This window comes from Musa acuminata, chromosome BXJ3-9, assembly GCF_036884655.1.
Source record: "Musa acuminata AAA Group cultivar baxijiao chromosome BXJ3-9, Cavendish_Baxijiao_AAA, whole genome shotgun sequence".
Lineage (NCBI taxonomy): Eukaryota > Viridiplantae > Streptophyta > Magnoliopsida > Zingiberales > Musaceae > Musa > Musa acuminata.
In genome coordinates, this window is record NC_088357.1 from 4300791 (window position 1) to 4316849 (window position 16059).

Below are 16059 nucleotides of genomic sequence, written 5' to 3' on the forward strand. Positions count from 1 at the left end.
CATAAGATATGACAGGATTATTGTTTCCAAGTTTTATAATACAAGTTGTTATTTATCAATTATTAATCTAGATACTAAAAAAAAGCTACTGCCATTGTATAAAAAGAAGCATATACAAAATCACCAAGAAAAGGAGAACACATCATTTCATGTGTTGAGAAGCTATCTTCATGATACTAATGAATGATTAGCATTAGATACCAATATCCAAGTCAATTAGAAATGCTATTCAAACAAAAAGGGAATTATAATAAACAGTCATTCCCAGGAATCAGGAATAAGGACTTTGGATGATAGTATGTACATTTCTTCCATAGATCTGGAACACATTTGAGCTTTCCATGTCACACAAGACATCTACTATGCATTACCATAAGCTAAATCAACTTCATTATCCAAATTAACTAGACTGTAAAATATAAACTAATAATCCTCTAACAGTTCAGATGCCCGTGCCGGAAAAAAAAAAGAACCAGGATTTCATTACCAATGTTTAAAGTAATCCTTCTAGTTGATCATATGTGCAACATTTGAAACACAACAGATCTATGAGTAGTTAGCAACACATTGACTGAAATACTTTTCATCTTTGATGACACTATGTCTTTATGCAGCAAGCAAAATTCATCTAATAGTAAATTGATGAACAGAAATATATAGTTTCTGGGGAAATAAATATCATTTTGGTATTAGTATATCATTGAAGAATGAAAAAAACTTTAAGATATGGATAAAGAGAATCAGAATTAGATTCAACAAAAATGACTTTGTACACTGAAGAATAAAGACATTTAACTTAAACTACACTCAAAAAAGATTTTTCTTAATGTCCTGCATGGGTTGTGTGCCCATGCATCAAACTTCCTCTTAAGTGCAAACTACCATCTTGCAGAAACAAAAAACAACTATCATGGACAATGATTTTCGACTTGACACCACACAGTGAGACATCAAACCAAACAGAGATTGTGCATAATCATATGCCTATTTTGACATCTCATTTGGAACATATATTATGGTAAATTAACCCAACTAATTGGAAGCAGAGGAATCAAATAGCATAGGAGAGCATAGCACCTTTAGCTTTCACAATATTGACGTGCAAGAATAGAAATTCATCTGTTGTAGTGCTTGCAGATAGACACTAAAGACAGTACCAAGAAACAACTGACCTCATGGTTTCCATGATCAAATGACACAGTAAACAATGTATCAATGAGACCTAAGTGAAAAATAACCTGACATTTTGTCAAAGGAACTGCCTAACCAGATTGCACTCTGCCTTTTGCCAAGTTTCTCGCAGAGCCACTATTGCTCATGTGGCGGCTGAGGAGGAAACCCATCAACAATTTCCACAGGGTACCTATGGATGCAATCCTCCCATGGACCATCTGGAGAGGGCTTCACATTGCAAAGCGCCTGCCACACAGCACTATTGCACTTGAAGCCACTCCCGAAGGCAATCTGCCAAACCCGGTGGCCCTTCCGCATCCGCCCCTTTGCCTCAGTGTAAGCAAGCTCATACCAGATGGAGCTGGAGGACGTGTTGCCAAACCGGTGCAGGGTCATCCGGGAAGCCTCCACATGGTCTGGCCGGAGCTGCAGATTCTTCTCTAGCTCATCGATGACGGCCCTTCCCCCAGCGTGGATGCAGAAATGTTCAAAGGCAAGCTTGAAGTCTGGGATATAGGGCTTCACCTTGCCATTGAAGAGCTTCTTGGCCACGAGAGTCGCAAAGAAGAGGAGCTGTTCGCTGATTGGAAGGACGAGGGGACCAAGGGTGGTGATGTTGATCTTAAGCGCCTCCCCGGCAATGGCCATGAGGTCCTTGGAGAGGGACACACCCACTTTGCCAGCGTCGTCTTGCTCCTGGTACACGCAGCGAAAGGCCCTGTCATCGGCGCCACTGTGGGTGCGAACGACGTGGACTAGCTTGTACTTGGAGCGCCAGCGATCCGCCGAGCGATTGGAGAGCAACATGGCGGCGGCGCCGACTCGGAACAGGCAATTGGGGATGAGCATCGACTTGCGGTTGCCGAAGTACCAGTTCTGGGTGATGTTCTCAGTGCTTACAACGACCGCGTAGGTGGAGCGGTGGATCTGGAGGAGGTCCCGCGCGAGATCGATGGAGATGACGCCGGCGCTGCAGCCCATCCCACCGAGATTGAAGCTCTTGATGTTGCCACGGAACTTGTAGCGGTTGACGATCATGGCGGAGAGGGACGGGGTGGGGTTGAAGAGGCTGCAATTGACGACGAGGATGCCGATGTCCTTGGGCTTAACGCCGGTGTTCCTGAAGAGGGCGTCGAGAGCGCCGAACATGACCTCCTCGGCCTCCTCGCGGGCAGAGGCCATGGAGGGGCGGGGCGGAAGATAGTGTAGGGCGCTGGGCAGGTACGTCTCCTGACCGAGGCCGGAACGCTCGAGGATCCGGCGCTGGAACTCGAGCGCGGACTCGTTGAACTCTCCGCAGAGCTGCGAGTGCTTCATGAAGCGGGGGAAGGGCGCCCGGAGGTTGGGCGGGGGGCGGTAGCACGCATAGTCGACGAGGTACACAGGGCGAGGCCCCGTCATGATGTAGACGGTGGTGCCGAAGACGAGGAAGGCGGAGCAGACCAGTACGCTGACGAGGTTGTACTGGAGGTGGAGCCACAGTTGGCGGAGGTCGTTGGGGTCCGTCTGCGCCGCCTCTAGGAGGATCACCACCATCAGCGGGATCAGCAGCAGGGTCAGGAGGTGGGTGATGAGGTAATGGTAACCCAGCTTCACGTACTTGAGGTTGACGCTCTGCAAGAAGTCCGGAAGCCGCCGGCTCTCCCGCCGATGCGGCGGCGACGAAGCCTGATCACGGCCGCCTGGCCCCGCCCCCGCCGCTCCTCCTCCCTCCATCGTCGATCCTTTTGCTTAAGATCTAACAAGATTTGATCCAAAAATAGATAGGGAGAGAGGCGATCCGATCCGGAGAGGGGCCGCGGATACGTCTCCCCTGGCCTCCCTTTCTCTAATCCCCTTCGCCTACCTGCGTTTAGGTCAAGCAGGTCCCTCTGTTCCAACAGATTAAATAGGCGCAAAACTGCCTTCGGTGTTCGACAAAAGCCGCGGTCTTTAAAGTCCAACCAACATGGGGGGCGTCGTTCCCTCCCTCGCCCGCTCGTGGTCAACCGAGTTCGATGCTCGAAGTAGAAGGGAAGCGCCCCTGTTTTGGCTGGCCAACGCGAGGAGAGCAGAAGTAGGGGAAGACGAAGGAGAAGAGACGGGAGAAGGGAAAAGATAACTGACAGCAAAGCTGGAATCTGAACGATTTAGTTTGTTTACTTCGACTGTAGTGCTGGCGGCCTTCGATCATCCCAAGCATAGCATCACGCAACAACGTGCACAGGCTGTCCCGCGTTGGTAGCTGAGAGGGCGTTCGCGGAAATGCCCAACCCACTTAGCAAGCTAATTGCTGCTTGCGCACCAACTGCTCGACGCGTCGCACCCGCGTGACGCCCTAATCCATCCTTCCGCCGGCCACAACGGAACACACGGAGTACGTCCATCGCGTCGAAGGAAGTGTCCGGTTTGCATTGGATCTTATCGGATTCGATGCTTGTTTTTGCTCCCATTCACTAGCAGGAACGGCTACAAAGTCGCAGTATGAACATAAGGACACTGTGTCTTATCAAATGATGATGACATGTCTCAAATAGACCCTTATAGATGAAGGTGTTTGGAACTCGATGATTATAGAAAACCTAATATTAATCTCTAAATAACAATGCATATTCGAGTCAAATCAAATGTTAAAAAGCATAAATTTAATTTGAACTTGATACATATGGCAGTAATTTAATTTAGGATGGGAACATCTCCTGTTCAATATGGATCATAAGGTCCTCCTGTGTCAATTCTACACAAATCTCAAAACCAATGGTGATGATTTCAGACTTGATTCTCGTTCATGTTGCAAATATAGATCCTTTAATATTAACATAATTCAAATCGATAAGATAACTGACCTATTAACTTTGTGGAATTAAAGTAGGAGGATACATCAATTATCTCCATCTTTCCTTGAAAGATATGTAGCAAAGCTTAAAATACTAGGAGAGAGAAATAAAACATTATATAAAAAAAAAAAGAGAGACAGAGCAAGAAGATATTCTTACCATAGTAGTGCAACTGGAACCCTCTCCCATGTATATTGTAACACAAACCTCTCCATTCATTCTCCAGCACCACAACATTTTGGATGATCTGTAGCCGTTCATTTAGCTGAAATCGGTACATGAATTATCAGCCAATAGAAAGCCGTCATCATCCTCTACAGTCCAAAAAAAAAAAGTTTAATAGGTCCTCTACAGTCCTCTGAAAAAATAATCAAGAGAAGAGAAATAAAGATGACAGAGAGCTTAGAACACTCACTTGATCTATTTAAGGTGGCATGCAGTCCCCACACATCATAGGAATATACAGGCCTCCCCGTTCAGGACAACACCCAAGACCTTCGACACGGTCTCTGTTTCCATGGCATCCGAGACTCCTGAAGGCACACTCCCATCCACGCCTCTGACAGACCAGGTGAAGAAGAGGGCTTATGTGACATTCCTGGCGGGAGATGGTGACTACGTGAAGGGAGTGGTGGGGCTGGTGAAGGGCCTCAGAAAGGTGAAGAGTGGCTACCCCTTGATAGTGGCGGTGCTGCCCGATGTGCCTGAACTGCACCGCCGGTTGCTTCAAGCCCAAGGTTGCATCGTCCGGGAGATCGAACCTGTTCACCCGCCTGAGAACCAGGTGCAGTTTGCCATGGCCTACTATGTCATCAACTACTCCAAGCTGCGCATCTGGAATGTAAGGGAGCCAAACGATACTTCTTTAGGTTGACACTCATGATATTTCTTCCTGTCTCCTGGTATATCTGCATGAATCACTAAAAATAAGCTGAACTTTAGATTTCTATGAAAAAGAATTTATACGAATGATGTATCTACATACTGATGGAAACTCCTTGGCTGCCGCTAATTGTAGTTTGTGGAGTACAGCAAGATCATCTATTTAGATGCAGATATCCAAGTGTATGAAAACATAGACCACCTGTTCGACATGCCCGATGGCTACTTCTATGCGGTGATGGACTGCTTCTGCGAGAAGACATGGAGCCACTCTCGACAATACTCGATTGGCTACTGCCAGCAGTGCCCAGACAAAGTGGCATGGCCTGCTGAGATGGGATCCCCTCCACCATTGTACTTCAATGCTGGGATGTTTGTATCTGAACCGGCTCAATCAACTTACAATAGCCTCCTTAAAGCTCTCAGGATAACACCTCCAACTCCCTTTGCTGAGCAGGTGAGTCTCTTGCTGCTATGCTTCAAAAAGCTATATATTCAGAAGTTAGTGCACCTGGTTTTAAGATTTTAGGAGGTAGATACACAATATAGAACATACAGAGTAAAAGGGAATTTGTAATTGAATCTGAAGCTATAATTAGTAGCTGTCCCAGATGGCTATGACTTTAGGACTTCTTTTTGTGGTGTTGTAAAGTAAATCTGGTAAGAGAAGAAAATTACTTAGTCTTGATCAGAAAGAATCTTCCTGAAAACCAAAAATTGAAACTAAAAAGATGAAACAAGCTCCTAGACCATTACAGACTATGTTTAGAACAAAAACTAATAGTATAGTAGATTTTATAGTTCATTTACTCATTTTGCCTAATTGATATCCATGTCTAGGGGAACATCTGAGGAACCACAAATACCATAATGCTCTAAGTAATAAAATATGGGCTTTGCAAATCTGACACAGCCTAACCATCATGTGAATTGATCATTATAGAACGTCCATTGATGTACATTGTCTCCATATGTAAGATCCATAGAGTCATTTATCCTGTGTCCAGAAAGTTGCTCCAATCCCTAAAGATGTATGGGTACTCTCTAACCACAGGCATGAACAATATAATAATAACTTGATAAGAAATGCAAATAAACTCTGGCCAATTTAAAAATCAGAACTTCAACAACTATAGAGTTTCATCAGTCGACAACTATAAGTGGCATAAACTGACCATATATTCATTCTTTACATCATGCCTTTTCTATTGTGATTTACGTGAATATTCCTCAAAGATAATAGCTTTTACAAATATTACAAAGATAGGGAAAGTGACAAACATGATAATGATATTGGTGGTTCACATTTGTAGGGTTATCACGACCAAGTTTTTGTATAGAGAACGTTTGAAGATAAATGGAATTAAATTTATCGATGTAAATTTTTGAACCATGTGTTTCTCAACATCTTTCTGACCTTATTTTGGTAGGACTTCTTGAACATGTACTTTGAGAAAATCTACAAGCCAATTCCACCTGTCTACAATCTGGTTCTAGCCATGCTATGGCGTCACCCTGAAAATGTTGAGCTTGGAAAAGTCAAGGTGGTCCACTACTGTGCTGCGGTAAGTGCTGCGATTGGTCAATTATCCCAAGTACTAGCATCATATTCCCACTAGTTGCACAAAATTCATATTTACCTTATCATTGCTTCTAATGATGGTGACTTAGGGTTCCAAGCCCTGGAGGTTTACTGGAAAGGAAGCTAACATGGATAGGGAGGATATTAAGATGTTAGTAGCAAAATGGTGGAATATTTACAATGATGACTCTCTTGATTTCAAAGAAGAGGATGCCGTTCCAGAAGGGGATACCTGCTTGAGGTCTACTTCGATTATGGGGACCATGTCGGAACAAAAAATCAACTACATACCTGCACCCTCTGTTGCCTAGGACAAAATGATGAGAGGAAACAAGAGAAACTGTGATAGACATAAGGAATTTGATATCTTTCATTAAATGTGCATCTCTGGACTCTCCATCTTTCAATGCCTATTACGTGCTTAGTATTGCATCCTCTTGGTCATGGGATATATGTGTTTTCCCCCTAATTATAAAAAACATATAGCAGTTTTAGTCCCTTATTTTACCATGATCTAAAATTGAGCACAAGCAAATCTAGGCATTAGCAAAGTAGTTCAAATTTGTCAAGACAATAAACGTAAATGCTTTAGGTTTCTAAATCCATATATATCATAATCTTTTCTATAGAATACAACTATAATTTAGCTAAATCCCATTCTTGATGGACTATTTTTCTTTTAAAAGGCAACCTATAAGTCTTAATTTATAAGAACACAAAATTACACTTCAAGAAAAAACACTCACATGAGCCATCTAAGTTACTACCAAGGTCTAAAATCTCAATATTGGTTTTGACAACTCATCATATCATGGTACCGATATACTTGTCTTATATCACTTGGTATCACTAAAGAACACCCACCGCAATTGATCTAAGTGGTCTGACACCAGTCCTTGGCCAATTTGGTATATTGGTTGGATTGTACTGGTCCAACCAGTATATGAAACATTGATTACCAGTTCTACAGACAAAGGAAAACTTTTTTGCATTTCTTTTTACACACAGTAATAATTGAAGAGTCAAAAAGAAGAAACTCAGCAACAGTCTGAAACTATACATCAAGAATTTTATCTGCCAAATTCTACAGACAACTGCTATGAAGCTCTTGATTCAGTTTTTTGCTTTAAGCTGCTTGGAAGTCCTTTCAAGTTATATAGTCCAAAATGAAAAGCAGTGGTTATTTCAAGAACTGCAGATTAAACATATGATTAGGTTACGCAACATGTTGGGCATTTCCTTATTTTTTTATTACATAATAGGGCCCTAGCCTATTTCCAACAGAAGCTCTTGACTCAGTTTTTTGTCTTAAGCTACTTGGAAGTCCTTTCAAGTTATATAGTCCAAAATGAAAAGCAGTGATTATTTCGAGCACTACAGATTCAACATAGGATTTTGGTGTGCAACATGTCATATGTTGCCTTATCTTTATTGCATAATAGGGCCCTAGCCTATTTCCAACAGAATAGTGTTTTTTTATGCTAAGGTATGACTCTGGTAATCTCACATTTGTCTTTAATCGTTGCCCTTACAGACTCAGGTTGATGCTCCATCTGTGAGTCATGTGTTACAATAATGTGCTTTACATTATTATCAACTTATGCTTTTCTAGTACAAATAAATAGATACTCATAAAGAAGAAACAGCCTTATTTTTTTACACTATTTCTTTGGAGGAAGCTTGAGAAGTTTGATGTTCCCTCTTGATAAGTCAGGTTTCCTGTCCCTAGATGTAAAGTTGAGAACATGTTGAACGAGGATGATTTAACCGGAATGGCTAGTAGTTGAGATTTGGGTTATACCTCGGGACAAATTGATGCAGAACCCTCTGCGAGAATCCTTAGGGCAGAGCAAAGCTCTCCTCTCTATACTCAGTTTCTATCTAATGTTTCTACTCCTGGGTAGATATTAATAGTAAATTTGCAAGTTTTCTTAATTGCATGATTTAAATTTTTGGGTATACAACAAATTTTGGATAGCAGGCCAAAATATCTGTAAATTTCAGATTCTACACCAAAAAAAGTATAAATTCCATGAGCAACCAAGGGGACTTGCAGTTTCTGTGCCTTGATATATGCATATAGTACATAACCCGACCTACAATGCCAACAGCTACAAAAAAACAGTAGATCCTATGCCAGCCTTCACAACTCTCATTACTTGTAGATCCCTTCCTAATCACCAAAAGTACTGCTCAACTGTGACCTAAGCCTTCGAAGGGGCCAAGAAACAGTAAAAGCAAACGGGGTAAAGCTTACAACCTAAAAACCCTAACCAAATTGATCAAGTTTCACTGTTACTAACGTGTTACTCACCTTAACCAAGTGATGAGGTTTGGATAACTCCAGAATCCAACTGCAGGGGCTGCCCAATTTCCCCTTCAAATCAATGAAGTAAAATTATCTTGGAGTTAAACCATGAAGGCACCATCAAAAGAGTAGGTCATAAGGGATCGAAACTACTCTCTCTTCCAAGTAAGCGAGATCGCTATCGGCGGAATGAGCGTCGAAGAGTTGCAATTTTAACTATTCAAAACATCCGCGGATCCACAAAACTCACTTTACAGGGAAGTTGAGGAGAAATGGTCCGACCTGGTCCAGTTTACGTCGCCGGCGACGAGTGGAGTACAACGTAAGCCAAGATTGAGACGGCCGATGCCGATGGCGGGAGGAGCGGCCGTGATAGGGCGAGAGGAGGCTAGTCCCGATCTCTCTCGATTTCGCGCGAAACATAACGGTGAGCGCTTTATTTATCCTATGTTCCTGTTACGACTATTATAACAGATATTATGTGTTATATTATGCTATACTATATTATATTATATTATATTATATTATATTATATATTGTTGGTTTTTCGTGAAGACAAAAAAAGGCAAATTCCAAGAAAAAACCCAACTTTTTTTTTCTACCTCTTATTTTCTAAGAAACGATATTATCCTACTACATGTCCATCATCAATTATTTTATAGAGATCAATGATCAAAACTTCATCCGGAGTAGTTCATACCAACCAATTCTAAACTCACCATAAGTTCAGTATGTACTATGTCATCTTTATCCTACTATATCCTGCTCCCTCCCCTCCTTGAGATCAGGAGAGACAGCAAAATCATCACAGAGTTATACAAATTGTTATAACGTGGGCTTCGTAGCATGTCGAGGAATTTCCTCCTTTCATCCCATCACTCTATTATAGGTTATTTTATTTTTTTTCATAATTGTATTCGTCTCCTTGTCAATACTTTCATTAAGAAATTTAAGAGAGAAAGATGATCGAGGCCATTATCATATAGGTTATCACCATGAGATCTCACCATAGTGATAATATTATCATGAAGGTCAAAAATGATCCAAGGAATAATTATACCTTATATAAAACAAGAAATACTATAAGGATATAAAGCAAAGAGAGGTGGTAAGAAAAAAAAAAAAATTGAGGTGGTATTTTTTAGAATTTGCTTGACATAAAATTCTCGAGAAATAGGAGAGATTTATAGCAATTGGGATTGGGTTGCTCACTTTCATCAAACCAAATTCCCTACCGAAGATTCTACTGTAACCAATCGTGCATGTCTCGCCTCTAATACCGGGGCCACTCGTGTTGTGCTCACCAGGTGTTTGTGAATAGGCCGCTACGGAAGGTCGGGCCCAACGGTGCAGAATAACAAGATTCCCTCGCACATGCACACGCATGCGTGCAGAAATGTAAGCGTTGCTTCGTCTTTTTCGACACTCAAGATGGATGACATACTTGGACTATGTGTGCAATTAACACACACTCGTTTCCTTGGCTTGCACATGAAGTCGGTCTAGCAGCTGTTCAGCAGTACTTTCCTTGTGCATATAACCCTGCTGTTTTAGTGTAGTTAATCATGACAAGCGATACAACCCACTCGTTGTCTTCTCTATAAAGCCCCCAAACAATCTCCTCACCTCCTTCGCCATCCCCACTCTCCCGTTCCTGGTTTTTTATCTGCCCCCCCTTTGCCCCTCCTCTCCTGCCATGGACCGGAAAGGTAGCAGCAACATGAACGATAAGAGGGTGGACAGCAGCCAGGAGGCGGAGGTGAGGAAGGGGCCATGGACCATGGAGGAGGACCTCATCCTCGTCAACTACATCGCCCACCACGGCGAGGGCGTTTGGAACAACCTCGCGCGGTCCGCAGGTACGACCCTTCTCCTCCTCCTTTCCTTTTTCTGCCTCTTACGGATCTTCGTCGTGCGTGAAGGCCTGAACCGAACTGGGAAGAGCTGCCGGCTTCGGTGGCTGAACTACCTGAGGCCGGACCTACGGCGCGGGAACATCACGCCGCAGGAGCAGCTCCTGATCATGGAGCTCCATGCGAGATGGGGAAACAGGTGAGCCAACGAACAACGTCAAGATCGATCGATGACGTCCATGTTTTCGCATGTTTGGAAGCTTGATGGTCTAAACATGCTGCATGATCACTTCAACAAGACGAACATGTGCTTGGAGACAGAACTCGGCCAAGAAAGCCACTGCATGCGATATAGCACTAGTCCAATAAACAGAATCAACACAGACGTCTTCTTCTTCTTCTCTTCATCTCTCTCACCTGTATCATCCTACTAATTATGCCTTTTTATTTTCTCCACCAAGGTGGTCGAAAATTGCAAGACAACTGCCGGGTAGGACCGACAATGAGATCAAGAACTACTGGAGGACCAGGATACAGAAGAGGGTGAAACGGAGCGAGTCCGACGACTTCCAGAACGCCATGCTCACGGACGAAGCTGGTGCTGGCACTAGCCAGACGAACAGCAGCAACGATGGGAGGGATCAGCCGAGCCACCCCGATGAGCAGACTGCCACCGCCGCTGACGGCGTCGACCCTCAATTCCCCGCCGAGTCCAGCTACAACTTCTGGACCTTCGAGGACTTCTGGTCGATGCAATTGCCCGACGACGATTACATGAAATGAATCACCCCATGTTTATGGTATAGAGATGTGTACGTTTAACGTGGTTCGGAGTCGCAGTACTTGTATGCTACTGTACAAACCACAAATGATCAAACTTATTATTTATGAGCAAACCTTTACGCGTATGTCCTCTCTTGACCGAGATTTTGAAGAACAACACCTGAACATGATGGTTTGACTCGTTGCACTATCTGCGTCAGCTAACAACTGTCAGCGTCATGTTGGTCACTGTATCGAGAAGAGAGAGAGAGAGAGAGAGAGAACAGAGGTTAAAAGCAGAGCAGCTCGAGAGAAAAATGGGGCTCTCTACCGCTTCTTCGTTGCCTACCGGTGCAACTCGGCATCCACCAGCCGACGGAAGCCATTAACGCGGCGAGCCATTTCGGGCATGCACTTGAAGGATCGACCGTTTCGGTGTGCAGCCGAGTGCCATCAGTGTTCTACATGAGCCAAACTATTAGGCGGTGGAAGACGACGGCTCCGACCGGGCTAATGCAGCACGTGCACGCCGAGGACAGGCGTACGAGTGGCCCAGCGCTGCTAACAGCGACGCGAAGGTCGTCGAGGGCCAGGAATCATATCTCCACGGGGTTGAAGGGGGACGGTGGGCAAAGAGCCGAGGGCGACACATGCGGTATTGGGGCAGTTAACGCTGGGTTGGGCGGCTCTTTCCATGGATGCGCCGATGACTTCACCATGGCCGCCATGTGAAGTTACCGCATTGGGAAAGGAGGGTGCCTTGGTTTGATGGACTCCATGCCCGCCCTGTGTTGTCCGAAAGCAAAGCGTCCGAGATGGGGAAGTGGATGTGATATTTGCATCACGTTTGTTCCGCTGAGAGAACCAAGGACGCCATCAATGGACTGTGAGTTGGAATGAGATGAGACCATAGGTTCGGTGAGGCTCGAGGACGGTACTTGAGAGTGACTTGGAAAGAGAAGAAACAGCGGATTCGTGGCTGCCATTTCTTGGCATGTGCTTCAAATCTATGGTTTGGTTGGTTGGTACTTCGAGAGTCCTAAAAGAATCATCCAAAGCACTTCCATCACCATTCTTCCGGTCCACAAGAAACATCCAATCCACTGTGAACAAAGCCGTACGTATAGACAAGCATAGTCCGGTCAACGTCCAGCCCACAAGACAAACTATATGCCACCTATGCTTGGTTTAGTTTCCAGCCCATTAGACGTCAATATAATGTTGACATTAGTGGATTTGATGAATGGTGATTCTTGGCCCAATGGATTCGTCTAAAGGGATGAAAGGGTTAGGTTTGGATTGAGGCAGCTGAGTATAGATTATACATCCGTTATCAGTATTTTATGATGTACGTGACATGGTCTGTAATGCTATCGAATCGGGATTGGGTTGGATGCTGACTAAGGTTGGGTTAGACCATAAAGATCCCGATTCAAATCGAGCGTGTGAGCCGGTCTTAACCCAACTCAAACCGGGTAGTGCCTGAGCCGCTCCGGTTCAATACCACCCGAGTTTGAGTCGGTGACTTATGTCTTCCAGAAAACGAAGCTGCTGCAGCTGCTGTTGCCGTGCCTGATCCGCTTCGTCTCCCGCTTCTTCTGATCTCTCTCGCTCCGAAAGCACAAGGGAATGGCGGCTGCTCTCTCCCTCACTGCCTCCTACTACATCGCCTCCTCCGGCTTCCCCATCTCTTCCTCCGCCCCGTCGCAAACCCTAAAGTACCCTTCCCAACTCTTCCCCCTCCGCTCTCTCCGCCTTGCCGCCGTCTCCCTTTCCCCTCCCGCCGCCGTATCCCCCAAGATCGAGGAGCTGGGTAGCAAGATCGCGGGCCTCACTCTCGAGGAGGCCCGCGGCCTCGTCGACTACCTCCAGGACCGCCTCGGCGTCTCCGCCGCCGCCTTCGCCCCCGCCGCCGTCGCCGTCGCTCCCGGAGCCGCCGCCGAAGCGGCCCCCGCTGCCGTGGAGGAGAAGACGGAGTTCGACGTGGTCATCGAGGGCGTCCCCAGCAACGCCAGGATCGCCACCATCAAGGTGGTCCGGGCGCTGACGAACCTGCCGCTCAAGGAGGCCAAGGATTTGATCGAGGGCCTGCCGAAGAAGTTCAAGGAGGCCGTGTCGAAGGAGGAGGCAGAGGAGGCCAAGAAGCAGCTCGAGGAAGTCGGAGCGAAGATCTCCATCGTGTGAACCCTGGATTGAACAGAGGATGCGAAGAATTCCATGGCTAGGGTTGTACAACTTATGCTTCTCCTCTCATTATGTATTTAAACTCTTTTATTTTGAATTTAGTCGTGAATTCTTATACTCTGTTTAGTGATTGTAGGGATTTTACTTTGCACCGCTCTTCATTCTTGTCTTTATGTTATATGAGTAATTTAGTACTGTCATTTTGAGTAATTATTCAATTAATTTGAACTAATCTCGCTATATTATATCATAGCTTTCCCTCTGGTCTTTTGAGTTTCATAATTTGCATCCCTTAGTTTTTGGTAAGTTTCAATTATAATTTGCAAGTATACTTATTTGTAGTTGCAAGTATATCATTTTATGTTCATCGTGGCTGACAATTTCGGCTCTTTCTTTTATCTTGTGTCTATTGTGTTCTATATCAAAGCCAGTATAGATTACATGGTGGTTTGATGAATCTGTTTGGTAGTCATCTTTGATGTTAGCTCCTTTTGAGTGTAATGTTGCATACTTTATCTATAGTTTACATGGTTGCTTGATGAATCTATTTAGAATTAATATTAAAGCTGTCTAATATGCTTAGAATCTTGAAGAGGACATGTTTTGTGGACTGAAGGGAAAATGTAGTTGCATTACAAGTAATAGTCCTGCATCATTGTAAACCTTAAAATTTGGCAGACAGATTCTGGTGATGCCCTTGCTTTGCTTTACATCTTGTATAAGAATTCTTATTTTTGATAAACTCTAAATGAACTAGATGTTTAAAGATATAATGTGGTTTTAAATGAAAATTAGTTAATAATGTTGGATTGCATGCCAAAGATGCAAGCTACGTTCACCGCCTCATGCTTTCAAGAGTGTTTGGTGAGGCTTATGGAGTTTAGATTGGAATTTAACACTGAAGTCAAGAACTTTTGTTTCTTACAAGTTCTTTTGACTGTACTAAATCGTCTCATTGTTCTGTTGAGTGCATAAAGAAAGCTGACCTTATATTACATGACAATCGGCTTTGATGAACAGACTTCAGAGTGGATATTGTCCCTAAGGTAAGAAGTAAAGCTGTATGCCTGTCCTCTAATGAATTTGGATAACCTTAAAATGTTTGTCTTGTTTAGTGCTGATGGTTGTGTCAACTCTGGGTGATGGTTGTGTCAACTCTGGGAATAATCATTTGGTTGGAATTCCATTAAATGAATATAGAGATGGCCTGGATTTATTTATATGCTTGGACATATTGGAGAACTTTCCATTGTAAGACACTGATTAATTCTCCACTTGGGAAAAGAATTTAAAGTTTCTAATAGACCTTGATTGCTGAAAAATCTTTTGCTGAGAGATCAATGAGTTGGAACAACTACTTTGATGAGTAGTTTTACTTGACAATCTGTATCTTCCTGATTAATCTCCCTCTGGATATTTCCAACATAGCCAAGTTGAATTGTTTTGAAGACCCCTTGTGAAGTGTGCAAAGGGAGTCCTATGCCCCCTAACCAGTCTAGATAATATGGATATTTTTTTATTTCAATCCATATGATATGCCTCCCTAACAAACATATTTGGCGAGGTTCTGGATCCGGAAGTTGCAAACAAAAATCTACGGTTCAAGATACTGTTGTCTTTTTTGGTGTGTAAAATAGCTTTCTTGCTATGCATATGACTACACCGAGAACAGCGAGAATTTTATTTATGTAAAGGATAAGTTGTGAATATGTGATTCGATCCCAGGATTCTACCCCTAACTTTATCCTATTTGACGGCTTCAGCAATGAGAATTTTGATTGTTTTTTTGCTTTCAAATCTGGACACCAGCAGTGTTTGGTTTATTATACATACACTCTTTGAGGCCTGACAGAGTATTCTTCTTTTTCCAGGATACATTCAATCAAGAGCAGTTCACTTACAAATGGCAGCTAGAGAACCTGAAGAACTCAATTATCGTGAAAGTATTTTTGTTGTTGTTGTCTTCTTCTTGCTTTCCTTTTTCTTTTTCGAGCTGGAGTTTTCCAGATGTATGTGTAATGCTTTGCTTCTGGGATCTGTTGTCATACAACTTGAGTATCATATCAGGGGTTTTTATTCTTTGGCAGAACAAGCTGTTGCCTTTTTAAAGAATCATATTCTTGCCATGTGAAGCATTACAACCTTTTCATCTGCGTGTGGCGTTGCGCTGCCTCTTCACCAAATGCACCCATCTGCTGTGCTGCTGATTTATTTGGTGTAATATCATTGCTCAGATCTAAAATATGATATGCATCTTTTCGCTATGTTCTTTTGCTCTCATTATACTTCTTTTTCATTCTTGAAACGAATGGATTACGCGCCATTCCAACTTCTACGTGATCGAGACAGGTGCGCGCAGATGACTGGCGCAAGAAGCCGGCGGGTGCCCGGCGCTCCGCAGCAGGCTCGCGTGATCCCAACTTTTTATAGTTATGGGTCGCAATTCTGCCACGTGGAGATGTCACCACTTCTGGATGCCGTCCGAGGCCCACGTCCACC

General features: G+C 43.8%; 4 protein-coding genes across 4 annotated transcripts; 3 read left to right on the forward strand and 1 right to left on the reverse strand.

The window, feature by feature from the left end:
• Positions 1-1061: 1061 nt before the first annotated feature.
• LOC135649191 (3-ketoacyl-CoA synthase 4-like) lies at positions 1062-4544 on the reverse strand. The gene is made up of 3 exons (XM_065167360.1): positions 4405-4544; positions 4149-4303; positions 1062-3621 (listed from the first exon to the last, which is right to left on the reverse strand). Exon 3 carries the CDS (start codon positions 2887-2889, stop codon positions 1309-1311), a length of 1581 nt encoding a protein of 526 aa, XP_065023432.1. The 5' UTR covers positions 2890-3621; positions 4149-4303; positions 4405-4544; the 3' UTR covers positions 1062-1308.
• LOC135649192 (galactinol synthase 1-like) lies at positions 4507-6885 on the forward strand. The gene is made up of 4 exons (XM_065167362.1): positions 4507-4830; positions 5008-5328; positions 6302-6436; positions 6543-6885. The coding sequence occupies exons 1-4, from the start codon at positions 4507-4509 to the stop codon at positions 6762-6764; spliced, it is 1002 nt and encodes a 333-aa protein (XP_065023434.1). The 3' UTR covers positions 6765-6885.
• A 3509-nt stretch (positions 6886-10394) lies between these two features.
• Positions 10395-11522, forward strand: LOC103997293 (MYB-like transcription factor EOBII). Its single transcript, XM_009418459.3, has 3 exons — positions 10395-10620; positions 10684-10813; positions 11076-11522. Exons 1-3 carry the CDS (start codon positions 10458-10460, stop codon positions 11395-11397), a joined length of 615 nt encoding a protein of 204 aa, XP_009416734.2. The 5' UTR covers positions 10395-10457; the 3' UTR covers positions 11398-11522.
• A 1394-nt stretch (positions 11523-12916) lies between these two features.
• LOC103997135 (large ribosomal subunit protein bL12c) lies at positions 12917-15711 on the forward strand. Its single transcript, XM_009418279.3, has 2 exons — positions 12917-13602; positions 15432-15711. Exon 1 carries the CDS (start codon positions 13006-13008, stop codon positions 13558-13560), a length of 555 nt encoding a protein of 184 aa, XP_009416554.1. The 5' UTR covers positions 12917-13005; the 3' UTR covers positions 13561-13602; positions 15432-15711.
• The last annotated feature ends 348 nt before the right edge of the window (positions 15712-16059 follow it).

Excerpts from the sequence above, each read along its gene's own strand:
- LOC135649191 (XM_065167360.1), bottom strand. The coding sequence starts at position 2,889 with ATGGAGGGAGGAGGAGCGGCGGGGGCGGGGCCAGGCGGCCGTGATCAG.
- LOC103997135 (XM_009418279.3), top strand. The coding sequence starts at position 13,006 with ATGGCGGCTGCTCTCTCCCTCACTGCCTCCTACTACATCGCCTCCTCC.
- LOC103997293 (XM_009418459.3), top strand. The coding sequence starts at position 10,458 with ATGGACCGGAAAGGTAGCAGCAACATGAACGATAAGAGGGTGGACAGC. Across the intron at positions 10,621-10,683 it reads CAACCTCGCGCGGTCCGCAG|GCCTGAACCGAACTGGGAAG; the intron begins GTACGACCCTTC and ends TCGTGCGTGAAG. Across the intron at positions 10,814-11,075 it reads CATGCGAGATGGGGAAACAG|GTGGTCGAAAATTGCAAGAC; the intron begins GTGAGCCAACGA and ends TTCTCCACCAAG.
- LOC135649192 (XM_065167362.1), top strand. The coding sequence starts at position 4,507 with ATGGCATCCGAGACTCCTGAAGGCACACTCCCATCCACGCCTCTGACA. Across the intron at positions 5,329-6,301 it reads CAACTCCCTTTGCTGAGCAG|GACTTCTTGAACATGTACTT; the intron begins GTGAGTCTCTTG and ends TTATTTTGGTAG. Across the intron at positions 6,437-6,542 it reads TGGTCCACTACTGTGCTGCG|GGTTCCAAGCCCTGGAGGTT; the intron begins GTAAGTGCTGCG and ends ATGGTGACTTAG.